General features: G+C 42.8%; 2 protein-coding genes and 1 pseudogene across 3 annotated transcripts in view; 2 read left to right on the forward strand and 1 right to left on the reverse strand.

The window, feature by feature from the left end:
• Window positions 1-27,757, reverse strand: LOC308511473 (protein FAM149A-like; annotated as a pseudogene). Its single transcript has 12 exons — window positions 27,750-27,757; window positions 22,925-23,035; window positions 22,478-22,622; window positions 18,147-18,289; window positions 15,922-16,047; window positions 13,706-13,733; window positions 9,256-9,359; window positions 7,955-8,164; window positions 5,201-5,321; window positions 3,869-3,997; window positions 2,863-2,941; window positions 1-137 (listed from the first exon to the last, which is right to left on the reverse strand). The product of its transcript is annotated as a protein FAM149A-like (transcript).
• The window catches only part of LOC308512628 (coagulation factor XI-like), a gene marked incomplete at both ends in the record, with an annotated part of 328,656 nt that overhangs the window by 106,536 nt on the left and 194,271 nt on the right, over window positions 1-27,849 (forward strand).
• LOC308514072 (large ribosomal subunit protein eL31-like) lies at window positions 7,732-8,888 on the forward strand. The gene has a single exon (XM_081084116.1). The coding sequence runs from the start codon at window positions 8,406-8,408 to the stop codon at window positions 8,781-8,783; it is 378 nt and encodes a 125-aa protein (XP_080940242.1). The 5' UTR covers window positions 7,732-8,405; the 3' UTR covers window positions 8,784-8,888.

Raw genomic sequence — 27,849 nt, forward strand, 5'->3', positions numbered from 1 at the left:
GTGACAAGTGGTCGCAGAGGCGCTGGGTGGCCCAGCAAAGGCTGCAATTCTGGGGAAGCAACATCAAGATGCCACTTGGAATCTCTTTCTTAAAGTCGGAGTTGTCCTCTGAAAAGACCTGGGTGGATACTATGAACCTGAAACACCAAACAAAAGTAATTCTCATTAAAATGTTAAAAATTCCAGCTCTCAAAAGCGTTGTTTTATATAGTCCATGCAGATGGTATTTTTTTCAAAAAGAAAAAAAGGTATTTAATGTCACTTTCACACACACCAGGAAACAGTCACATGCAAAAACTGCCATCTGGGGTTGAGAAGAAGGAAATGTGTTCGTCCCCACCAAGCCTCGGGGCCGGCCATGTGTCCTTCCAGGCAAGTGGGGTGCAGGGATCTTCTCCCCAGAGGTGGGTCCCAAGGCCCAGGCAGTTGAGTAGGGAGCTCTGTCAGCCCCACGGTTGTAGAAGCAAAGTCACCTGCCTTCCTGCTACTGGGGACACCCCATCAGCTCTACCTCTCTTTTTTTTTCCAGCCACAAAAACAATACGTTGGTAAGTTAATAGCGCCAGATGCTTTCCGACTTGGAAGCAAAGGTAAGAAAGAGACCATGTGCTTGCTTGTCAGAGAAAAAAATAAAATAAATCCTTAGAATTAGACAAACGTCTCTCTTGATGCACCCTCATTTCCTTCTACAGAAATGAAAAAGGGACTCTGACCATCAGTAATAATTGTCACACGTTTCTGAGAAGAGCCCACACTGACTTAGATTTGGTGAAACATCAAGAGCGCGGAGTTACAGCAAATTCAGAGCCCAGTTCCATCTCCTAACCTCACTCTCGTGTGCCCAACAAACTAGCTGACATCCACTCAGCATGCTGTAGTCAACCTCTCCAAAACAATTCATCAAAACTCCTCAAGTTCCCTCTTTCAGCATCACCCACAGAATCCTAGGTATCAGCCTTCACTCCTTTCTCTCGCACATACCCTAGGGTGTTCCTCCCAATTCAGTGCCTCATGCCTCCTCCAGGAAAGTTCTCTGCCCCTTTGCCCACCTGCATATCCAGCCGGGTGGCCCCGCTCGCCACTCCCACAGCCCTTTCCATCTCCCCATTAGCCTGAATGTCCCTTCAGGCTCGGACCAAAATGTCCTTGATGTTTGAATCTCTGCCTTTAGCGCAGAACTAGGCACAGAGTGAGCAGTTAGTACATTGTAATTTATTAATAAACAAACTTGGGTGTCTAATTCTGCTTGACCATCTATGATTCTGTTAAAAGCAATACTTGATAATGTCTCTTAGAGAAAGAACTATTGTCACTGATGATGATAGCGAATAGCGCCAGGGAATGTATAAGAAAAAAAAGCAATGGCAAGGTACAGCAGCCTGGAGCTATGAAGCATTGGAGAACAATCTCAAAGGGCTAAAGGATCTTTGACATGACTCTGCTACAGAACTATAGAAGGCAAGCACTGACAAACCTGTGTTGTTCCAATGCTTAAATTTTGCTGAATTTATTTTAAAATTATAATATATGAAGTGTTTCCCTTAAACGGGCAATTATCCTTTATATGCCCGATGATCTGTAATACAAATGGTCATAATTTCTACTATGAACACTTACAGCAAACAGTGTCTTTCCGGCATCTAGCTAGGTCCTTTCCATACACGTTTCCAATAATTACTTTATCAGCCAGCAGGTTATAGAGAAGAAACGGAGGCCCAGGGAGAGACTGAGACAGCCCACGGATTGCTGGGCTGGTGGGGGCGGAGCCAGGCTGGAACCCAAGCATCTGAGCCCAGCAGGCGCGGCTCAGTGGGGGAGCATCGCCCTCTGAACCAGGAGGTCTCGGTTTGATTACCAGTCAGGACATATTCCCAGTTTGTGGGCTCAATCCCCAGTGTGGGGCATGATCAGTGAATCGTTCTCTCATCATCGATGTTTCTCTCTCTCTCTCTCCTTCTCCCTCTGAAATCAATAAAAAGGTCTTAAAAAAAGAACAAGAAACCTTGATTCCAGGGTTTCATGACAGTGCCACGTGGCCTCCCTGAATAAAAATGTTGGTCATAACGGAAGCACGTGTGTGACACAGAACAAGCACTACTTGGTTCCCTTAGGAGCCAGTGTCCACATATTTAGACTCCTGTAACGTTCTTTTCCAAATGTCACCTTGCCTATGATGATTTGACCATGTGCTTTATTTTTCTCTACCCTTGACTGTGTTTGAATGATTTCACAAATTCGATATTATCCTATCATACATGTAAGCAGTAGCAATGGTGAGTTTGTGATCAGGGGCAGTTAAAGATGAAAACGTATTTTGCAACAATAAAAGTTCATTTTGATCAATCTTTTGCCTTTGAAAAAAAATGTTGGTCATAGTTTGAAAATTAAAACATCATTGGCTTGAATTCAGATGAGAAACTTTATTCTTCGAAGAGCACACTCATCTGTAAAACTCTACATAAATAATTAGAATGTGTGTATTTTACTAGGCATTTTTATCATTAGATCTTCAAAGAGAATCTAGCATTAGGGTTTTATTTAGGAGAAAAGCATGAACCTCCACAGCTGAAGGAGACACTAATTTCCCATAGGACTCACAAGGCAGCCTTTTCCCTTTTTTTTGAGGGTGAGATCCTAAGTTGATTAAAAAGCATTTGGGCATTTTCCTCTTTACAACCACAGCTTGCCTGTGCAGTTTTGCTCTTTATAGAGGTTTCTGAGGTCTGGTGTAGCCCACAAACCCTTGGTATTTCCTCTGACGGGTCCACAACTGTCCCATCCAGGGAGCAATCTTCAGCTTCTTTTCCAAAACTTACAGTTTCACACATTACATCATTTTATTTATCCACGGAGAACACTGACCTGTCAGCAAACCTTGACCTGCCCAGGTGTGACCAGCAAACTCCATCAGGGTTAATGAACCTTTTCAAGGGGTGTCTGACTGTTAGAAGAAAAATAAAGGATGAGTTTTAGGATGAGTTAGAAGGATGAGTTCTATTGTTTCAGATACTTTTTTCCTTGTTTGACATTTAGTCAAAAAGTACATATTTTTTACATTCAATATTATTTTGTTTAGATTTCAGGTGTACAGCATAGTGGTTAGATAATCATACTCTACAAAGTGTTTCCCTGATATTTCCAGTCCCCACCTGGCACCATCAACAGATGTTACAATATTATTGACTAGATTCCCTATGCTGCACTTACAACCCCATGACTATTCTGTAACTACCAATCTGTACTTCTCAATCCCCCCTCCACTCTAGCAACCATCAATCTGTTCTCTGTACCTATGGGCCTGTTTCTATTTTGCTTATTTATTTTGTTATTTAGATTCCACATGTAAGTGAAATTATATGATATTTGTCTATCTCTAACTGACTTATTTCCATGCTGTGACAAATGGTAAAATTTCATTCTTTTTTATGATGAATACTCCATTGTATGTATGTATGTGTATATGGCACAAATTCTTTATCCACTTGTCTACTGATGGGCACTTGAGTTGGATATTTTTTACATATGTTTTTATTGTTTTTAGAGAGACAGGAAGGGACAGGGAGAGAAACATCGATCAGCTGCCTCCTGCACATCCCTTTCTGGGGATTGAGCCCAGGCATGTGCCCTGACCTGGAATTGAACTAGTGACTTTTTGGTACATGGGACAAGATTCAATTAACTGAGCCACTCCAGCCAGGGCATGGGGTGGATATTTTTTAAAACCAAAGTATAGTTAACACAATGCAGTATACAGATCATGCATATGGAAATGTACACTTGAAACCTGTATGGTCCTATTAGCCAATGTCACCCAAACATTTTAATTAAAACAAAAATAAAAGCAAAGTATAGTTAACAGAGAACCTACTCGGAACGTATGGGTTGTGCTGGGCCTTGAAAACTGTTCCATAGTCAGAGATCTTCCTCGAAGAGGTGATCGTTCTACACTATCGGGTATTGCACTTAAAACATGGTTTTGTGCATGCCTTCCTCTGTACTAAATGAGAGATAATATGTTATTGTTTAAATAAAATTCAAACCTTAAAAAAAAACAAAAAAAATCTATATATGCTTTACTCCTGTAGTCATTCATTTATTCACTTACTTGAAAACTTATTTATATGTTGTTAATCATAAGATCTACTAAGCATAAATATAAAAATGTTTTGATTATGGAATTGTGTTATTTAACCTAATAAAATAGTAATGTCCTAATTGGTAAATATGGGTTGAAAACCTTTACTACATGCAATTCTTAGTATTAAACTGTAATAAAAATGTAGTTCTGCAGTTGTGAAGCATCTGACTCTTTTTAAGGTGTTATTTGCCTTCTTTTGTGATTTCACGCTCAGCCTCAATAGTCTAAACTTAAATATTAAAGCGTTGCCACTCTGACCTCCTGGGAATGGGTCCATGGCTATGCCCAGGGAGGCACAGGGAATGCAAGAGAAAACATTGCCTCAGCGTTTGTTCTCTCCCTAAGCTTTATGTTGCCACAACCTGGGTGCTTCTGTGTTCTACAAAATAGACACAAGCTACTTGTGTCATAGCAGAGCGTGTGGTCATTATGAAATATGGTTGTGCCTGTTGCCAGCAGCACAGCTTCCCCCGACCTTTCCCAATTGCAGGGCTGAGCTGAGCTTGGCTGAAGAAGGGACTGCTTCTACATGGCAGTAAACATAGGAAAGTTAGCGGGAAAAATGAGAGCTGATAAAAAGGGCAGGGGTATGTGACTGAGCTCCTCATTTATGCCAGTCGTTATTTAACATCTTTACATCCATTGAATCCCTATAACAATTTTTTGAGGTAGCAATTATTATTGCCCTTTGATAGATGACAAAATTGAGGCTCAGAGAGGTTCCTTTAGACCAAATCACACAGAGACTGGGTGGCAGGATTCCAACACACATCTGCCTGTCTCCTACCTCACCTTCATGCTATTTTCTGCACACCATCCTGACCACCAGGTATGTCCCGGACAGATACACTCCCTCATTTAGCTTAAGCCTTGTTTTTATTTCACAAAATAGTGAACAAACCCTGCCAGCCCCTGTAAACTCTCACAGGCCACTTATTTTCAGGAAGCAGATTATGGAGACATTTTATGTTAATGATTTCACTGCAAAGTACCAAGATTATATGTTGTTTGTTTGTTTGTTTGTTTGAACGGTGCCCTTTAATATAATGGAATGTGTCTTACAGAGACAGGCCGAGATCCAGGAACTGCCACCTTCTGCTCAGAAGGCTTGGGGCCTATGGGGCGTAACCTTCTCCGTGCGGTGTGGACTGGTGGGGAGGACATGTGGTCCATGCCAGTTTGCCTGTGAACACAACAACACCTAACTGAGCATCCGGGAGTCAAGACAGAGGACAGACCTTACACAGCTCCTGATGTGAGCTCTTCATCACAGTCTGCCTTCCAAGAGAAATGAGCTGAGTTCAGGAAGACAAATGTGGGGAGGGGCCTGGCACCAGCTAGCTCTGTCACTTTCTCCTGAGCAATTGCCGTCAGCCTGTATTGACTGAGTTACCAGCTATTCTAGCCACAGGGCAGAACAGAGACGTAATGGAACATCTAGTTCTGACCCTTACAGAATTTACATGTTATGAAAACACATACATAATTAGAGTACAATGCAAGGCAATTTATATAACAACATGTTATGGCACATGGTTCTGAATAAAAGCACTGTAGAAATTCAGGGAATAGAGTGATCAATAAAAGAACAAAATTAAGCCCACCTGGCAGGGCTCGGTGGTTGAGCGTCCACCTATGAACCAGGAGGTCACGGTTCGATTCCCAGTCAGAGCACATGCCTAGGTTGCAGGCAGGATCCCCAGTTGGGGGCGTGCAGGAGGCAGCTGATCAATGATTATCTCTCATCATTGATGTTTCTATCTCTCTCTCCCTTTCCCTTCCTCTCTGAAATCAATAAAAATATATTTTTTAAAAGAAGAAAAAAATTAATTATAAATGTGCAGGGGCTAGATTCAGAAAACCACAAAACTTTATGAATCATCATAAAAATGGGGAGGCAAATATGTTTTCTAATGGGTAAACTAAATATCGTAAAAATGTCAGTTATTCCTACATTTTCAACAAATTTAAGGCTATGAAGTCCAATGTAAAGCTTTTGAAAAAATTTGACAATATTGTATAGTTATTTGTCAGTATAGGAGAGTAAATTTTCATAAAAAACAAAAGAGTAATCATAATAGGAGGCTTTCCATATAAGATATTAAAATGAAAAATAAATTGCCTGGGTCATGCACAAGACTACAGATGGCTATTCTAGAAACAGATTACAATTCATTTATTCATGAATAATAAAGTTGTGAAAATTAATATAGGACCGTTTTTGACCTATCAAGTCTTAAAATACACATACTACCCAAAGTTTTGCAGCTGAATGGAAAAGATAGTCTCCTGTCTTATCAGTGAGCCTATCAATTGGTAGAACCATTCTGGAACAAACTTTGAAAAAATGTTCAAGGGCCTTAAAAATATCTACAACCTTTGACCTGATGTCTTTAGCTCTAGGACTACATCACCAGGAAGCAATTTGAAGAAATCCTTATTTAGATTTACATACAATGACACTGCACATTACAATAATGAACATATAGACAAAAAAAAAACCTCAATAATAAAGAAATAATAAATTACACATACCCACATGATTACATTCTAGTCATTAAAATTGTGATTTTGAAAATATCTAATAATATGGAAAATATGAATAATGTTAAGTAATAATCAATAAAAAATATATCAAAAAAGAAAAGTATGTAAAAAGTACTACATTCTACCATAGTAAGATCATGTTAGTATTAGAAAAAAAGACAAACATTGGTTTTTGACAGGACAAAATAATCTTATTCTTTAATGTGTAAATAACAGATAAAAAAAGGTACATAAGTTGCACAGTATATTTTTGGAATATTAAAATTCCATAGGTTTGGAATAGTTGGAAGTATAAAAGGGCCTTGAGCATGGCAATATTGGAAAACACATGTCTGCAGAAAGGGAGGGGCCTGAAGTAAAAGGGAATGTACAGTTGGAAGTGTCCAAACTCACTTTCATAGGAAATACGAAAGGTTTTGATAGTGGAGCCCAGGCAAGCTGGGAGGAAGAGGAGTGAACCAGTCACATGCTCTTGGCCCCGGTGTGGGTGAGGAATGGGTCCCAGGCAATCTCAGTGAGAACGCAGGAGGGAGAAGGGTCCTGAAAGAATTAACAGGACAGACCCACCTAGATCTGGGAATTTCAGCTCCAAACTGTGCAAGACACACTGACCTGTGAAAAAGCTGGAAGTGGCGCTATAAACCCATCTTGAAAGAGTCCAATTACTGGCTAAGCACAGGCCAGTGCTTCCACCATCCACCTCCCGCAGGGGGACCTTTACTTTTTATTTTTTTAAAATATGTTTTTATTGATTTGCAGAGATGGAAGAAGGGAGAGAGAGAGCGAAACATCAATGCATCAACAACGATCTGCTGCCTCCTGCATGCCTCCCCGCTGGGGATCAGCCTGAAATAGGAGCATGTGCCCTGACTGGGGATCAAACCTGCGACCTCTTTGTATATGGGTCGATGCTCAACCACTGAGTCACACCGGCCAGGTGCAGGGGGACCTGTAATAACTCCCTCCCTTGCTGCAGAAAGCCTGTGGCATGATGGTCCAGGTAGTGTCCCCAAAGCGAGACAACACAATGGGGGTGCCAATAAGTTGTAAATACAGCTAAGAATCGCTGTAAATACTGCTGAAACAAAATTCATGCCAAATATTCAAATGTTAAACATTCATGTCAATATTCAAATGCATAAACAACTTAGAAAAGTGTCCACATAAGTTTGACAGAGGATGCTTTGTCTAGAATAATCCATGAGCCCTAAGTGACAAGGGCCTCTGTCCTCGGTGACTTTTGTTTACCATGAGAGAAGCAGGACTTACAGTCTTGTTCCCCTAAGCACCTCCTCACTGTCCACTTTGGGGGTTTTCATTCGCTGTGAGTCCGAAGGGAGAGAAGGCAGCCTCCTGTGTACCGGTGTTTTCTTTGCAGGAGTCTGTAGTCGGCAGGAGTCTGAGATTCGTCCCAGACGGTGGCGGGCCGCAGAAACGCTCCTAGCCCCAACACTCAGTGATTTGTCCTCTTGTTCATTCCTGGGGAAGGGAAATCAAGTTAATTACAACAGAGAGAAAAGATCTAAGTTTCTTATTGTTTATGATCAAACATTATACCCCGTAAGATTAAGAATTCACTGCTGCATTCCCTTTTTCTTTTTTTAAATATATTTTTGTTGATTTCAGAGAGGAAGGGAGATGGAGAGAGAGAGAGAGAGAGAGAGAGAGAGAGAGAGAGAGAGAGAGAGAGAAACATCAGTGATGAGAGAGGCCGGGCGCGATGGCTCCCACCAAGAAGTGTGGCGAGAAGAAGAAGGGCCACTCTGCCATCAACGAGGTGGTGACCAGGGAGTACACCATCAACATCCACAAGCGCATCCACGGCATGGGTTTCAAGAAGCGTGCCCCTCGGGCACTCAAGGAGATCCGGAAATTTGCCTTGAAGGAGATGGGGACTCCAGACGTGCGCATTGACACCAGGCTCAACAAAGCTGTCTGGGCCAAAGGAATAAGGAATGTCCCATATCGTATCCGGGTACGTTTGTCCAAAAAACGTAATGAGGATGAAGACTCACCAAACAAGCTGTACACATTGGTCACCTACGTGCCTGTCACCACTTTCAAAAGTCTGCAGACTGTGAACGTGGACGAGAACTAATGCCGCTGGGAAGGGCATGGGGTGAAAGGTGACGCCTCCTCTCCTTCTGCAGGTCTGCAGACCGTGAACGTGGACGAGAACTAATGCTGATGGTCGAATAAAGTTATACAACTGCAAAAAAAAAAAAAATGATGAGAGAGAATCATTGATCAACTGCCTCCTGCACGTTCCCTACTGGGAACGGAGCCCACAACCTGGGCAATGTGCCTTGACCGGGAATAGAACTGTCACCTCTTGGTTCATAGGTCAAAGCTCAACCACTGAACCATGCTGTCTGGGCCTCTTTTTCTTATCTGCCCCAACCTAACAGTAATCCTTCTGTGGTCGATATTTGAATAGCATGTTTCTATCCTCACACACTGGCAGTGACCTGCCCTGAGTGTGATTCTCATTCTCTCACGCCCTCCACAGTCCGGGTGTTCACGTGTGCGCAGCACAGGGAGGAGGCTGGGTGGTTATTTCTCATACGTACTGCGTCCTGTCTGCAAAATGGGTCGGTCTCTGCTGAAGTGGTTTTGCTTGAATTGTCATCACACCATTCAAATCACTATAAAAATTGTTGGAGAAGCGATGGATCTGAGGAAAGTAAAAGCAATAAAAATTAAAAAGCATCCATAGCCACTGCCACCATGACTGCCTGCTAGGAATCCACAGGAAGCAATGGCACATTCAGACTGGCTAATGGGAGGAACATTCCATGAAGAAACTAGAGTTTGTAAAGAGGTGGGGAGTGAAATTAACAAGGAACAGCTTAATTCCCCAAGGCTTATCACAGTGGGGACACATGCCCACACTTGGGCCTGGAGCGACAAGGGTTGCTGCCTGGAGAAATGCCACCAACACACCGTGACCTGGCAGCCGGGAGAAAAGCAGCACCACACCTCATGTTCTCTAATCTCTGAGCGCCCACAGCGGACAGGTTCTGGGCAAGACAGCCAGGGAACGCAGCCTCCAGGGCACCCCAGGGGGAGGCAGGTGCAGAGCGCACCAGGAGAAGCAGAGCAAAGGGGCCCCAGCTCCTGACCGGCCAGCTTGCTCTGGACCTCCCCTCCCTTGTCCTTCACAGCTTCCCCCTCTGCTTCCTGGGAGCAGCATGGTGCCTGGAAAACTCCCAGCCCCAGACCCAAAGGCTTAAATTTAAATCCCAGTTCCAACTGCTTCCTGGTTGGTGATCATGGGAAGATTACTGTGGAGTTTTAATTTCCTGATCTCTAAATTGGGAATAATGACACTTACTTCATAGAATTATTATGGGAATGACATTAGACAACATTGGTGAAAGCATGAATTAAGGGCTCAATAATCAATTCTTTATTCCAATTCCTTAATATGTCCAACTAAGATTCAAAATAATATTTAGACCTAGAGGAACCAGGTATCTGACACTAGAATTCTATTCTGGGTCAAGAATAGAATTAGCAACTACAATCACATTTTCCTCATGTTGGATAAATGTACAAAGAAATGTTAGAGGAATAAATGAAGACCTGTTACAATTACCACTAGATACTTTGACTATTTCAAAATAAGTTCTATTAGTATTTATTTGTATTTTTACCTGTGTTGTCCATGTATTTTCTTTCAGCATTTATCCAGAAAAGAACCTCAAAATAGATGTAGCAAACATTTCTTAAAACTATTAAAAATCACAAAAAATTTGTAAATAACTGCTTAGATATCATCAGGTAAAATAAATAAACTTGGGAAATGGGAACATTTGCGCAATGTTCCTATTTCCCAAGTTTATTTCTTCTGCCTGATGTTTAACGGTTCCATGTTGTTATCCACTGTTCGCTTCTATGTAATTCACGCTGCATATTTTACTATGCAAAGTGGGAGATGATGTTGAACCTGTCAGAGCAGTTTCAAGAGACCAAAACTTACAACAAACTCATAGCAACTCCAACAACAAAAGCAAATCAGACTTATTGTAAAGCCTGCACACTGGAGAATAAAGCGATCCTGTTAGGTATTCCTGTTTCTAACCAGTACTCACCGACCTGTATGCCCTGTTCAGGCCTGTGTCCTTTCAGGCTCACAAAGGCGTTCCGTAGACTTGCTCCTGGGCTAGGGCATATTTTTGCCTCTGCCTTGAGTACCCTCCCCTTTCTTTTCAGCTTACCAAATCTTGGCTATTGTTTAAGATTCAGTTCAGGTCTTACTCTACTTCAAGCATGTCAAATTCAAAGGCTAACACGGGCCAAATAAACAAGGTTTAAGTTTATGTGGGCTGCAAAAAAAAAAAAAGAAAAGCTTTCATTTTCATGGAAACATAGGCTTATGTTGATAAAGACATAGTGAATACAAAGGGCTGAAATAAACGAGTAATCGTTAACATAAAATAATAGAACATTTATTAAAAGTTAATATTTTTTCTTGAACATTAACTTATCAGACACTGAATAACTGCACAAATTAATAAGTGTAACGCAAATAAACCTATTTTCTTGTTCTCCAAAAGTGAGATATTTCCTGTTGCACACACCAAACAAGTCAGTACAAGACTAAAGAAGTGGCAATTGGCTGCTATAATATTTGCTGCTAGTATTAGTGGAGAGAAATGATGTGCTTGCATATAAGGATTGTAAGGGAAATGAATGCAACACAATTATAGTAATCAGTCATTAGCAAACACTGTAGTTCATTATTAGTAATTATGTATGACAGAATATTATAAAACTTAAGTTATGAAATTTTTATTAAAATGTTTCTTCGATGCCGTTATATTGGATGGGCTGCAAAAATATTCGTTGTGGGTAGCATGCGGCCCACGGGCCATGAGTTTGACATGCTTGCTCTACTTTGTGAAGGGTATGCTGTTTTTCCTTTGAACCCTACATCATTTATGAGCTAAAGGACATGGAACTATTATAATATAATGAAATGTAATATAACATAATATGATATGATACATATAATTAGCATCTGATTACAATAATAGAACTAACACTTATTGAGTGCCTACTCTATGCCACACAATGACTTGTCTCCTTTAATTCTCATAGATAACAAAACCAGTTTTGAAGGAAAGGGGCTGATTCAAGATCACAAAGCTAATAAATCATGATGTCAGGCTCCAAACTTGTAGTCTATACCCAAATCTCAACCTCTCAGTCACTCTGCTACCTACTAGTTTGCCTCATCTTGTGTGTGTGCCTGTGCGTGTGGCATGGCTGGACTCCTGCCAATAAATTATATGTAGCTTGAGACCAGGAGCCCTCTCAAACCCCTTTTCTCTGCTCCCCTCTACACAAGATGGGCTGTGCGACACATAAAATCCCAGTTCCTTAGTACTACCGAAGGTCTCCCATGAATAAGCTTCGCTTTCCACTAGGTCTTTGAGTAAGAATGCAATTCAACAAAAATTTACTGAGACAGTTGCAAGGTTCTGTGTTAGTGACTGTCATAGTGACACGATATTGCCCTCACCACAATCCTTTGGACAACATATTACTATCCTCATTCTATAGATTGGGAACCTAAAGTTTAGAAAAGTTCAATCAACACATCCAATATAATCCCCCCTATAGGTCTCTTGATTCCAAATGCTCTGGTCTTGCCACAATGACTCTGCGGGTCCCAGTATCCCATCCTCTAACCCAGTGGTTCTCAACCTTCTGGCCCTTTAAATACAGTTCCTCATGTTGTGACCCAAACATAAAATTATTTTCGTAGCTACTTCATAACTGTAATGTTGCTACTGTTATGATTCATACTGTAAATATCTGATATGCAGGATGGTCTTAGGCGACCCCTGTGAAACGGTCAATCGACCGCCAAAGGGGTCACGACCCAAAGGTTGAGAACCGCTGCTCTAACCCGAAGTCCAATCACTGTTCCCTAAACATGCCCCATCTTACCTTCCTCTGTGCCTTTGATGGGCCTGAAATGTCCCATGCAGACTTCCTACTCCTTTATTCTCCTAAGACACATTGCTTTTGCACATCATCCGCAGAATGTATTGCATCTGACTTGTTTCATACTTTTTGTTTTTCTAGGTCAGGGACTATGCTTTCTTCATCTACATATCTCTTCAAAACACCTAATACAGTTCACTTCACACAAACTCAATAATGTTGGATGAACCCAATGTATATTCACTGACTGATTCTTTTATCACTTTGGTGGGAGGAGATGAGAATATTTGTAACCTGTAAATTGGCTAGAAATATTGGGGCAAGCATTTTTTGTCCTCAAAAATATGGAAACAGTGCTACAGCTCAAAGCTGATGGAAAGTTTCAAATCTGAGTGTCCCCACTCTATTAAAGAATACAGTGATTCTATTAAACTCCATGAAATAAGTATTTTAAAAATTAGTCTTATTAACAAACAGACCGGATATCTTGATAATAAAGTTTAATAGAATACTAATCTTTTTTTTAACAAATGTATTTTATTGAATTTTTACAGAGAGAAAGGTAGAGGGATATAGAGTTAGAAACATTGATAAGAGAGAAACATAAATCAGCTGCCTCCTGCACACCTCCTACTGGGGATATGCCAGCCACCAAGGTACATGCCCTTGACTGGAATTGAACCTGGGATTTTTCAGTCCGAAGGTCAACACTCTATCCACTGAGCCAAACCAGTTAGGCTAGAATAGTAATCTTGGCAAACTGAAGCCAAAGGTATAAAAACTGAAGGAAAGAGAGAGACTAGGGGGAAAACATTACCTGGGGGCATTAAGATCAGAAGCCAGGGAGATGCTTTGAGATGCAAAACTTCTGGACGGGGGAACACGCACTAGATCAGTGTTAATACGGGAAATGAGTACCTTCAGAGATTTAGCCTCAGCGACTTTCAGTTTCTCTTTCTCTTTTCTTCTTCCTGTGTCAACAGAAAATACAATATTATTAATAATGTTATCTAATATAGGTACTTAGAATTCACTGTTTGCAGAAAATATTTGTTCTTGAGTTACCATGAGCTTGCTATGGCCTTGGACCTTGCTATAGAGAGCAGAGACCCATGGTGCTATGGGCTGATATGATACTTCTCCACACATACATAATGAATGCCTATCATTTCAGTATTAGGCAGAAAAGTAGAGATTATATACTGAAGCAAGAAAAATTCCCATAATTTTATAATATCAGAACTAATCCCTTTGGTTAAAAAATAATATTTAAATTAGCATGATTATTACTCTACTAGAGTCCCGGTGCATGAAAATTCATGCACTGGAGGGGGGCCCCCTCAGCCCAGCCTGCCCCCTCTCACAGTCTGGAAGCCCTCAGGGGCGGGAGGCGACCTGGCGATCAGGGGGAGGCAATGCCCCTATCACAGCTCTGCTGCTGCCACTGCCGGCAGCGCAAGCCTCTGCCGGCCCTGGTTACCTGAACCTTCGGCAGCCCTGGGTGGCTGGGCAGCCGACAGCCAAGGCTTGCCTGCGCCTTGGGCCGGCCCTGGGTTGCTAGGAGGCTGAGGGGACTGGAGGACTCTGGAGGCAGGCGCCCCGGTGGGGCTGACGGGACTGGGCGCTGCCATCCTGTGGCTGTGGGCGCCACCATTTTGAGGGCGTGGCAGTCAATTAGAATATTCCCTCCTTATTGGCTGTGGACTCTGCCATCTTTGAGGGTATGGCGGTCAATTAGCATATTTCCTCCTTATTGGCTATGGGCACCACCACCTTTGAGGGTGAGGCATTCAATTATCATATTCCTTCCTTATTGCTTGTGGGCGCTGCCATCTTTGAGGCTGGGGCAGTAAATTAGCATATACCCTCCTTTTTTTTGTTAATTAAATCTTTATTGTTCAGATTATTACAGTTGTTCCTCTTTTTTCCCCCCATAGCTCCCCTCCACCTGGCTCCCATCCTCCCTCCCCCCCACTGTCCTTATCCATAGGTTCATGGTTTTTGTCCATTCTCTTCCCGCATCCCCCACACCCCTTTCTCCACCAAGATTAGTCAGTCCACTCCCTTTCTATGTCCCTGATTCTACTATAATCACCAGTTTATTCTGTTCATCAGATTATTTATTCACTTGATTTTTAGATTCACTTGTTGAAAGATGTGTATTTGTTGTTCATAATTTGTATCTTTACCTTTTTCTTCTTCTTCCTCTTCTTAAAGGATACCTTTCAGCATTTCATATAATACTGGTTAGGTGGTGATGAACTCCTTTAGCTTTTCCTTATCTGTGAAGCTCTTTACCTGACCTTCAATTCTGAATGATAGCTTTGCTGGATAAAGTAATGTTGGTTGTAGGTTCTTGGCATTCATCACTTTGAATATTTCTTACCACTCCCTTCTGGCCTGCAAAGTTTCTGTTGAGAAATCAGCTGACAGTTGTATGGGAACTCCCTTGTAGGTAGCTGACTGTCTTTCCCTTGCTGCTCTTAGGATTCTCTCTTTGTCTTTTGCTCTTGGCATTTTAATTATGATGTGTCTTGGTGTGGTCCTCTCTGGATTCCTTTTGTTTGGGGTTCTCTGCACTTTCTGGACTTGTATGTCTATTTCTTTCACCAGGTAGGGGAAGTTTTCTATCATTATTTCTTCCAATAGGTTTTCAATATCTTGCTCTCTCTCTTCTTCTGGCACCCCTATAATTCAGATGTTGGTATGCTTGAAGCTGTCCCAGAAGCTCCTTAAACTTACTAAATTTATCGGCGGTTTCTAGAAAGTTCTTGAAAAACCTTAAAAGTGTGGTTTTGAACTCTATATCCAGCAGTTTGCTTTCCTCCATTTCTGTCATTTGCATCCTGTTTCTTTGTCTCCACATTTTTTATGCTTCCCTGTGTTGATAGAGTGGCTTTGTGTGCTAGGTGTCCTGTAGGGCTCAGTGGCTCAGCCTCCCCAATTACCTGAGGTGGACACTCTTGGTGGACCCCTTTGTGGGCTTTGTGCACAGTCTTGTTGTAGTTAAGCCTTGATTGTTGTAAGTATCACTGGGAGGAATTGACCTCCAGACCAATTGGCTGTGAGAGTCAGCTGTGTCTACAGTGGGAGAACTTCTGTGCTGGAGACACCCTTATGGGGCAAGAATTGCTTCTGCGGGGCTTTGGTGATCACTGCCCTTCAGTGAAATTTAAACATATAAAGTGGTGGAGCCGAGGCTCACGGCTGAGACAGACATGAAAAAGTGTAATTAAAATGCCATTAAAACTACCTTTTGGAACCAGTTTGTAAGAACTTACTGCCTGATGTGGCTGCTGTGTTCACGAGCATCCGGGGAGTATTCGTGACCTGCAGAGCGAGGCTCGCTGCCCTGGAAGTGGTGGACCCCTTAACCGGTTGGCAGGATGATCTGTCTTCCTAATACTCTGCAAGGTTTAAAAAAAGAGAAAGCTATTCATATTTTTATTGGAAAAGGTAAAATGTTTTGCAACATAAAAGTCATGTAAAATACTATTTTAAGGAACATACTGGCACATGGGAAGTATCCTGGCATCACAGAAAACCACAGGCTTTCAGGGAGAGGCCAGACTGTTCTTGCCACTGACAGACTTGAGGCCAAGTTCTCAGGCGTCTAAGCCTCTGACTCAATATGTTTGATTGTCTAGGCAAGACAGAATGATAACAGTCACCTGGAGATAAAGTCTATCAGATCCTTACATCTAGGGCACTGGTTTTAAACAGTTTTCGTCTACTGGCACACATAAACTAATTATTAAAATTCTGTGGCACATCAAGAAATATATATATATATTTTGCCACATGAATTTTTAAAACATGTCATACCTGCCTGTTTAGACAGGGACACTGACTTCTTTTCCCTTAGATTGTCAAATAAAAAAATGACAATAGCCAGCACAACAATAGCCATTGGTTGTGAATGATTCAAAATTACACTTATTTTTATTGTCATATCAGAAAAATATATATTTTTGGTGTGCCACAGAATTTTAGTAATTAGTTCACATGTGCCATGAGATGGAAAAGTGCTGGAAGCTAATTCCAGCATGTCATGAATGCAAGAATTTCATCAAAACGTTGGTGGCACTTGGGGATTCAGCAAGGGCTGAATCACATGTGTTATTGCCTGTTAGAAATGTCTAAGGGCATTTCCCCAAACCTGAAAAGGATGCATAAATGATTACTTGCTGCCAGACAGCTGAGGGCATTTCAATCTACATGTTACTGCCTCCTACTGGCCAAACACCAGAACAGCCGAAAGCAGTTCCTCCAATCTGACCATGGATTCTGTATACCAAACCTTACCCTTTGATGTGTATTATCTACTTTGCCTTAGGACAAATTGTGTTAATAAAAAGCAAGGGGTCCGGAGATTCAGGAGAACTTAGTTCCTTTAGCTAAGTTTTCTCTGGCTCCCCAAATTGCCTTCCAAAATTATGTTTCGTCTCTGGACTCTTGATTAATTTATGCCACAGCCCTTCTCCAGATTCCTGAACCCTTCTAGATGCTGGAATAAGACCCCCAGCAGAAAAGATTGAAAACACTGATTGAGAGTAATGCAAGCACACAGAGGTTCTCTATAAATGTTAACTGAGATCTACGTAATGAATAGGAATCTTTGAATATGTAGACTTGGCTTATGTTCCTTGCAATCGTTTCTTCTTCTACCCTCCTTTCCATTTTTTATCTTAACTACGTGAGTTAACTGTGACAGGAGGAGGTTTACATTTTTGACATATTGGCAGGCTGCCCAAATGACTTTTCTAGGGAAAAGTCAGCGCCCGCAAGTAATAGCTAAGGGACCGATTGCGTTCTCTGAGGCGGAGGCTTATAGAGGACTAAAAAGAAAAGATAAAAACCCACCTAGTCAAGAATTTTTTAAAGGTACCTAGTGGACATCACCAGATGATCTGCTGATATCTGTATGAATATTCTCATTTACCTCCCTGGGCACAATACAGAGGAACTTCGGAGAACCTATATGGATTTCCCCCTAAGCAGTTTGGCTGAGTAGTTAAAAGAAGAAAAACTTCCCTTTATATCCAATCTAGAGTCTCCATCTTTGCTATAAAAACAACAAGTGATCCCTCCTACATAAGGAATCTTGGTGCAATGGTAAGGTTCATCTATCTAGTCATTCAGCAAATAATTACTTTGTCCCTCTTCCACCCCCAAGCTGTGCCCTATTTTCAGTACTGAGGACACACACGTGTTGCTCACATACTAGTGAACATGGAAGTAAAGGGTGACCTATAATTCTTGTATTTGTTCTGAGGATGAGCTAACTGCTTCTCAGAAATTAAAATGCACTTGAGTATAGGGATGTCTCAGTAGTTGCTCAGCCGCCATCCCAAAAGATGCAACATCTCAGTAAAGGGCACGTGTTCTAGATACATATTTTGACCAGGCAAGTGTTTCAGTCAAAATGTACTCATTGTGTTAAATAAGTCCGGAGTGGGCGGTTCCAAAACCCATTGTGGTGAGTTACGATGAATTACCCTCCTACCTCAGATGGATGGATCGTCTCGCCCACTCGCTGCATTCAGCCATGAGGTTCTGGGTCTGTGGGCTCACTTTCCCTTCGAATAACATTTCCTCGACCTCCCAGAATAACTGCTGTACTTTCTGTGCACTGGCTTTGTCAAACTCCTAAAACAGAAATGCACATTTAGTTACAAGACTAAAAGTTGTAGACATAATGGCTTCATAATCCATGATGCTAACATATTTAAAGCACCCATTATGACAAGATAGAAATAAGTGGATTTTGTGGTCAGACACACCAATACTGCAATTTTTACTCTTCTGATAAATTGCATCCCACTCTGACCCACAATTTCTGTAACTATTAAGTAGAGATCATCTACCTATATGAGCTATGAGACATATTTCAGATCTTTACATAGATATAGTGATAGGTATAGGTAATAGGTATACATACTGACACAGATATTGATCTAGATACTTACACACACATACACACTCACACACACACATATGTGTGAATAAATAAATAAATATATATATATATATATATATATATATATATATATATACACTAGAGGCCCAGTGCACGAATTCGTGCCTCAGCCTGGCCTGCGCCCTCTTGCAATCTGGAACCTCTCGGGGGATATCAGACTGCTGGTTTCGGCCTGATCCCCACAGGAACCCCTGAGGGATACAGCAGTACACGAAGCGGCAGGCAGGCAGGGAGGAGTCCGAGCCTGGGGTGGGTGCTGTGCCTCTCCCACTCACCCTGGCTCCGCAGCATCTGCCGCTGTCTCTGCTTGGTAGCTCTGCCGCAGAGGCGGGAGAGGCTCTAACTGCTGCAGCTGCACTCACCAGCCATGAGCCCGGCATCGGTCACCCATCAGCTGAGCGGCGCTCCCACAGTGGGAGCGCACTTACCAGCAGGGGGCAGTTCCTGCATTGAGCATCTGCCTTCTGATGGTCAGTATGTGTCATAGCAACCAGTTAAATGGTCGACTGGTCAAATGGTCAACCAGTCATATATATATATATATATATATATATATATATATATATACACACACACACACATATACACACACACAAATAAATATGCCGACATATGCCACTCATATGAGACCACATCTAAGCACATCTGCAAAGTTCAAAGTATTTCTTTCTCTGATGATACCACTGAAAAGGAAAGTGGCTTTTATAGAAAGGGCCATTCACATTCTTTCAATCAATGAAAAATAATCCTGAGGCATGATTATCAGGGTGAGGCCAGAGTATTAATTTTTCCTGCTTGACCTAAAGAGGTTCTTGGGCTGTGGCTACAGTGAAATGTGGATAAGAAAACCTTTCAGCCTTTCTGCGTGTTCTCGACGGTTGAGAGGCAACAGTCCTACAGCCCTCAGGTCCAAGGAGGAGAATGTGAACTTTACCAGAATTAGGAGAACCAACACTGACCAGGCAGCGTCCAGAGCAAACGCCTGGTTATCTTTTCTTCCAGGGATGTGTGCACCTTAAATCTAATCCACAGCTCAGGGCAACAAAGTGCATATTCAGTCTGACATACCTGATCCAAATGGTTTACTCAGCTTGATTTTCATAGAATGCTAGTCAATATTTTCTGCTACTTCTTGGGGCATGAGGTGGGGCTGCTTATCAGAAGTGAGAGCACATCTCTAAAGAGGTCCTGAGTGACTCAGAGCTGACTCCCTCCCAGCGTCCCCTCCCACACTTTGCAAATCGCGCTGTAAGATGGTAGGAGGAAGAGGGGCAGGTGGAGAACTGCTTTTAAAGAGAGCAAAGAAAAACAGAAAACAAGAAAGTGCAGGAGATAGAACACCCACGGGCTACAGTGGAGGCTCCCAGTCACAAGGGCTTCACAAAAGGCCTTGTCCGGGATGCTCAGGGGCACTTGAGGGGCTACGGGGGCAGGAGGCTGTGCAATCAGCAGAGCATCTAACAGAGCTGTGACTAAAAGCTTGCCTGGCTCCAGACCCCACCCCCGAAAATGACAAAGAGAAGGTCAAAGTTAACAGTTTCCACAACACTTAGAAGGTGAAAGTAAAACATCTGCTTAGAAATCCTCTAACCAGGGCGATTTTTAAAATTTTTACTTCACCCAAATTTTCCACTTGAGTTTCTTCTGTTAGCATCTGTCCTGAATTTCCAGCCATAGATACTATATAATAAAGAGGTAGTATGCAAATTAACCCTCACACCCTCACAAGATGGCTACCTATGACCAGCCCGGCAGGGGGGTTACTAAGGGACAACCAAGTGACTAAACAGCAGCTTCCGTGGGGTGACCAGGCCGGCAGGGGGGTTAGTGAGAAATGTCCAAACGACTGAGCACCAGGCTGTGTGGGGCGACCATGCCGGCAGGGGGGTTAGTGAGGGATGACCAAACGACTGAACAGCAGGCTGCATTGGGCGACCAGGCCAGCAGGGGTGTTAGTGAGGGATGACCAAACAACTGAACTAGCAGGCTGCGTGAGGTGACAAGGCCAGCAGGGGGAGGCAGTTTGGGGCGATCAGGCCAGCAGAGGGGGCATTAAGAGGTGACCAGGTCAGCAGGGGGGGCAGTAAAGGGTGACCAGGCCAGCATGGGGTCAGTTTGGAGCAACCAGGCCGGCAGGGAGGGGGCAGTTGGCGGCAATATGGCTGGCAGTGGGGGGCAGTTAGGGGTGACCAGGGAGGCAGGCAGGTGAGGGATTAGGAGCCAGTGCTCCAGGATTGTGAGAAGGATGTGTGACTGCTGATTTAGGCCCGATCCCCAGGATTGGGCCTAAACCAGCAGGACATCGCCCGAGGGGTCCCGGATTAGAGAGAGTATAGGCTGGCCTGAGGGGAACCCCCCTCCTGTGCATGAATTTTGTGCACCAGGCCTCTAGTCTCATATAAAAAAATTAAATGTAACACACCGAGAGGGAGGGGAAGGAAGTAGAAAAAACAAAACTATTAATAGCTGAGACTTTGAGTTATGGGAATATAAGTTATTTTTGTTTTTCTTTATATGTTCTGTATTTTTAAGATTTTACGTGTGACATAGAAATGATTTTATATGTATGTGTATAATAGGTAATGCTTTTAAAATTGGTAAAAGATATTTTTAAAAATAAGAAAGCACCCTGGCCAGTTTGGCTCACTGGATAGAGCGTTGGCCTGCAGACTAAAGGCTCCTGGGTTTGATTCTGGTCAAGGTTACATGCCCAGGTTGCGAGCTTGATCCCCAGCGTGGGATGTGCAGGAGGCAGCCGATCAATGATTCTCTATCATCACTGATGTTTCTATCTCTCTCTCCCTCTCCCTTCCTCTCTGAAATCAATAAAAAAATATATTTTTAAAAAATAATAAGAAGAAAGTAGCCCTGGCTGGTCTGGCTCAGTTGGTTGAGTGTCATTCTATGCACTGGTTCAATTCTCTGTCAGAACACATGCCCTAGTTGCAGGCTCCATCCCCAGTAGGAGGCGTGCAGGTGGTAGACTGTTGCGGACCGGGTGTAAGCTGACAAGGTCCTTGCACCTGAAGGGGCTAGCAAGCCTGGGATCCTACCCACACAGTTTTTCCAGACTTGTTTGGATGACGGTTATTAGTAGAATGAGAGCAACCTTTGTAGAATGAGAACAGCCTTTCATGGCTTACCAAGAAGTCTGTACCTATTTACTGAGATTTGCTGTACCGAGAATTTGTCCTTCTGCTGTGTCTCTCCCTTAGAGATTAAGAGCAACAAAGAATACATTCCTCTTGACAGACCTCATATTCAGTGTCTTGTGTATAAATAGCATTGTGTGGCTAATAAATTTGCTGTACTTCCTTGAATGAGCTGCAGTCCTCCCAATCCCACTTTCCTGTCTCTCTGTCTTTTCTCAATTCCCACCTCCCTACCTCAGCCCAGCTCAACCTGTCAGGCTGGCCCTGACAGTAGACAATCAATTCTCTCTCATGGATGTTTCTCTCTCTCTCCATCTCTTTTCCTCTCTCTCTCAAATCAATAAAAACATGAGAAATAAGTAGAGAGAGAGAAAGAGAGAGAGAGAGAGAGAGAGAGAGAGAGAGAGAGAGAGAGCCCAAAACAGTTTTGCTCAGTGGATAGAGCATCAGCCTATAGACTGAAGGGTCCTGGGTATGATTCCTGTCAAGGGCACATACCAGGGTTGTGCCCCAGTAGGGGGTGTGCAGGAGGCAGCTGATCAATGATTATCTCTCATCAATGATGTTTCTATCTCTGTCTCCCTCTCCCTTCCTCTCTGAAATCAATAAAAATGTATTGTAAAAATTAAAACAATTTTAAAAAATAAGAAAGCCACTGTTCACACATTGTAACCATGCAATTATCCAAAGTATTCTGAGACCTACTTCATCTCTCCATGAGCAAATGGAGCTCCTTTCGGTAGATACACCCATGGTCGAGGTTGAACTCTGCGTCCCAGACCTGGACCAAGAGCTGTGGGCTTCTGTGGGTGTGGGGCTTCCACTGGATGAAAACGATGACAGGGGCTCACTGCAGGAACAAACAGAGGCAACATAAATAATATTTCCTGGGAAGAGGTTGGGCTGGAAACTGGCTTTACTTCTCTGAGCCACTTCCTCTTTCTTTCTTTAAATACATTTGTCAAGTTCACAACACACACAATTTTAAAATACTGATGCAATGTAACACTTCACTAATTTTAGTTTTCTCTGAAAATAAAACTGCTTGTTTACTTTTAGAAATTCACGGCCAATCTCCGATTTTGCTTGCCATATTCATTACGGGCATGTTTTGGTTTTGCAATCAGAAGTGTTTCATAGGTTAATACTTACCAGGTGTATTTATCAATGGCTTTCTGCGCATTTCTTGTAAAATGTGTAGGTAAAAGATCTTTGCTTTTTAGAGAAAAATTGTCTTTCCCAGATCCTTCTGACAGTCCTCTTCTGAAAAATAAAATAAAATATTAAAAGTATTTCTAATGTAATAATTTTATTCATTAAGACTTTTAGAATTTCCTTTTGTATAAAGTTGCTCCCTCCCTCCTGCCATGTCCCTCTACACCCACACATGTGCACACACATGCTACATAGCCATCCAATGTGAAGGAATCAACATTATATTTATTTTATTGTCAGATCAGCAAAAAACATATTTTTTGTTGTGCTGCAGAATTTCAGTAATTAGTTTATGTGCCATCAGATGGAAAAGGTTGAAAATTGCTGCACTTTATAGAGAGATCAGGTTGACCTTGCTCACTGCTATTATTATTAGCAAATGCTACCCTAGGAAAACAGTTCCTGCTAACTTGCACCTCCCAGAACATTTCTTAGTATGCATCTCTCTTTTTGTTTGTTTTTATTTCTTTAAACCTTTGAAATTTTTCAATTACAGTTGACTGTCAGTATTATATTAGTTTCAGGTGTACAGCACAGTGGTTAGACATTTACATACCTTACAAAGTGATCCCCTGACATTTCAAGTACCCACCTGGCACCATACCTACTTATTACAATATTATTGACTATATTCCCTGTGCTGTACCTAATACCCATGAATTTGTACTTCTTAATCCCTTCACCTTCCTCACCCAGCCCTCCAACCCACCTCCCATCTGGCAACCATCAGCTTGTTCTCTGCATCTGCGAGTCTGTTTCTCTTTTGTTTGTTTACTTTGCTCTTTAGATTAAACATATAAGTGAAGTCATATGTTATTTGTCTTTTTCTCTGATTTATTTCACTTAGCATAATACCCTCTAGGGCCATCCATGTATCTGTAAATGGTAAGAGTTCTCTTTTTTTATGGCCAAGTAATCTATCTCCAAGACAGGCGTGCTGGCCAGGTATGGGGGTGGGGGTGGGGATTACAAGAAAATGGATGCCTTGAAACGACTTTCAGACCATTTCTCCAACTTCCTCCTCTGCTCTTCCCCATGTCTTCAAAGTCTCTGGACGTCTGTGGAACTTCTTGAACTTCCAGGTTCAGTGTAATGGCTTATACATTTGACCACAGAATTCAGGAGAATGACTGCCCAAGGTCATAAGGACAACAGGGATGGAGCTGGTCTTTCCAGGAAAAACAGGTTACTGACATTGTAAACTAAAAACAGAATCTGTCCCTAACCGGTTTGGCTCAGTGGATAGAGCATCAGCCTGTGGACTGAAGGGTCCCAGGTACGATTCCGGTCAAGGGCATGTACCTTTGTTGAGGGCACATCCCCAGTTGGGGGTGTGCAGGAGGCAGCGGATTGATGTTTCTCTCTCATCGATATTTCTAACTATCTTTCTCCCTTCCTCTCTGTATAAAGAATCAACAAAATATATTTAAAAAAAAAATAAAAACAGAATCTGTAACATTTACCGTTCTTTTTCTTTTTATGTCTTGTTTTGCTTCGTTGGTTTCTCTGTCTTCCACTCATGCATTATTGTGCTGTTCTTTCATGCAGTATATGGAACATCTTTAATTCCCTGTGAACGATCAACTCCTACATCAGCCCTACAGTCTAGAAAAATGTACACAACTTACAGGATGCGTCCTACAAACCTTAAAACTTGATGTGGTGGAACGTTTAAGCTTTAATTACATACCACGTAGCCACAGAACAGTTCTATGGTAGTTCCTTATATTTAGAGATGAAAACATTCAGCTCAGTGGGTACATTTAGGGCTGTTCATTTGCAGACAGGACCTACTTTTTGGTGTAAAGGGAAGTGCAACAACTGAACCAGTGCATTAATTTGTTGATGTATCAAAGTTAAGGCCGAGTCCCAGTCTCCGTGAGTCACTCCATTCTAGTTGTCAAGGAAATGACAGGATCATCTACTTTTACTTTGCAAAAGCTGCTCCTGATCGCCCACACACCAGTGCCTTCAGAAATTCAAGTCTTCAACAGCCACCGCAGCTTCAATTGTGCATTCCTGTTAAGAAGGGTTGTCTGAAATGAGCCCTGTATGCTACATGGGCTGAAATGCAGGGTGACTTTCTGGAATGAACTGGCCTTCGCCAACCTGCCCCTCCCTGTAAAACAACCAGGCTGTTCTGACTTAACACAGGACCTGCTAGAAGCAACCTGGGCTGGGGATTGCAGAAGTCAAATCAGATGTCATGGATGCTTCTGAGAGCCAGTGAGCGATGTCACCTGGGCGGCCCGCGTGCTGTGAGCACGAGAATGTCATGAATGGATGCGGGAACAGAAGAGATGGATTCCAGCTTTGCAGGCAGAAAACACATCACACTGCACAAACATCACACGCCAGCGTTCAGCCACTTCCCTTCCCAGATCAGGACTCACCCAATCACGATCAGCCCCAGGCCTGCGCTCGCGTGTCCCGGGCCGGGCCCCGCGCCTCCAGGCCTGGGCGCCCCGGCGCGCCCACACCCCACGCGGAGCCCCTGCAGGCGGCGGGCCCCCCGCGGCCCCGCGCCCCTCGCGTCCCCCGCGCCCCCCGCGTCCCCCGCGGCCCCCGCGGCCCCCGCGCCCCTGGGACCTCGGCTGCCCGCCCGCCCAGCGCTGCGCCCCCCGCCCGGCTAACCCCGCACAGGCGGCCGAGTCGCGTCCGGGAACCGCGAGCCTCTAGCTGCGTGGCCAGGGGCGGCCGGGACCGCGCGGCCCGTGGGCGAGTCGGCTCTCCAGGCACTCAGGACCCCCACCCCACCCCTGCGCCGTGGCCTCGCCGGAGGTCGGGTTGGGTCCCCAGCGCCGCCTCTTCCCAAACCTGGGCTCCCTCCCCCCCCCCCCATCCGCCCGCTTCCCACCCTGCCCACCGCCCATTTCCCAGGACCCTGACCTCTGGGAGAGCAGGTGGTTCCCCTTCCGCTGCCAGAGGCCAGATTTCACATTCCTATGACCTGAGCTTTGGCTGAAGATCGCTCAGCCTCTTGGCACCAGCTCCCCAAGCCTCTCCTGGCCTCCAGGGAGCAAGGGCCTGGCCTTCCCCCTCCCGGTGCTGTCTGGGTGGGAAGGTCTGTCCAGACAAGTGTTTGCTATCCTATATAATAAAAGGCTAATATGCAAATCGACCAAACAATGGAAGAACCAGTTGCTGTGAGGCACACTGACCACAGGGGGCAGATTTTAATGTAGGAGCTGCCCCCTGGTGGTCACTGCCCTCCTACAGGGGGAGTGGGGCTCATGCATGGGGAGCCTAGCAGCTGTGGTGGGAACCTCTCCCCACTCCATGTCAGTGCTAAGGAGCCATCTGTGGGATATCCCCGAGGGGCAGGCTGGGCTAAGGGATCTGCCCCACCCCCGGAGTGCATGAATTTCGTGCACTGGGCCTCTAGTCTATAAGTATCTCTCTATATATATAAGTCTGTAAGTAAGGATAAAGATGTGCTGTAGACCTGGATATAGATGCATCGTATTGGTTCCAGTTCTCCAAAGAACCCTGATTAATACTTTGGTAAAATTGGAATGAAATATAGAGTTCAGTTGATAATGCATCATTGTTGGTTCATTAATTGTGACAAATGTACCATAATAATATGAAATGTTGATAATAGGAAGCAACTTTTCTGTACATTTAAAGCTGTTCTAAAATTAAAAACTTCTATTTTAAAATGTGTCAAACTCCTCCATACATTTAAGTCTATTTTATGAGGAACTATTTTACAAGAAGACCAATGAAACAATGTTATGTTTGTTTATTTCAATGTGAATAATATAATAATCGTAGAAAGTGCTAGTAAATTATGAAGTTCACAGCTTATGTGAAATTATAGAGAATTATAGAATCAATATATGATTTAAAATAAAAAATGAAAAATATATTCCCTAGGTGGCAAAATTTATAAGGGCATTATTTTTTATTTCCCCCCCCTTTATTGATTAAGATATTACAAATGTGTCCATATCCCCCCAATGTCCCCTCTTATGTTTAAGTCCTTTATCCATTTTGAGTTTATTTTTGTGTATGGTGTAAGTTGGTGGTCTAGTTTCATTTTTTTGGATGTGTCTAACCAAATTTCCCAGTACCATTTTGAAGAGGCTCTCTTGACTCCATTGTATGCTCTTGCCTCCTTTGTCAAATATTAATTGAGCATAGTGGTTTGGGTTGATTTCTGGGTTCTCTATTCTATTCCATTGGTCTATATGTCTGTTCTTGTGCCAGTACCAGGCAGTTTTGAGAATAGTGGATTTGTAATACAGCTTGATATCTGGTATTGAGATCCCTCCTACTTTGTTCTTCTTTCTCAGGATCGCAGCAGCTATTCGGGTTTTGGGTTTTTTTTTTATTCCAGATGAATTTTTGGAGAGTTCTTTCTAGATCTGTGAAATATGCTGTTGGTATTTTAATGGGGAGTGCATTGAATCTATAGATTGCTTTGGGTAGCATTTTGATGATATTGATTCTACCAATCCATGAACACGGTATATTCTTCCATCTGTTTATGTCTTCCTCTATCTCTTTTTTCAATGTCCTGTAGTTTTCTGGATAGAGGTCTTTTACCTCCTTAGTTAAGTTTATTCCTAGGTATCTTAATTTTTTTGATGCAATGGTAAATGGAATTGTTTTTTAAATTTCTCTTTCTGTAAGTTCACTATTGGCGTATAAAAATGCCATAGATTTTTTGGCGATAATTTTGTATCCTGCTACATTGCCAAATTCATTTATTAGGTCTAGTAATTTTTTGATGGAGTCTTTAGGATTTTGCAAGTACCGTATCATGTCATTTGCAAATAATGACAATTTTACTTCTTCTTTTCCAATTTGGATGCCTTTTATTTCTTCTTCTTGTCTGATTGCTTTGGCTAGCACTT

Source organism: Myotis nattereri (assembly GCF_964212035.1).
Source record: "Myotis nattereri genome assembly, chromosome: 2".
Classification (NCBI taxonomy): Eukaryota; Metazoa; Chordata; class Mammalia; order Chiroptera; family Vespertilionidae; genus Myotis; species Myotis nattereri.

Bases quoted from the DNA above. Each gene is read 5' to 3' on its own strand.
- LOC308514072 (XM_081084116.1), top strand. From the start codon at position 8,406: ATGGCTCCCACCAAGAAGTGTGGCGAGAAGAAGAAGGGCCACTCTGCC.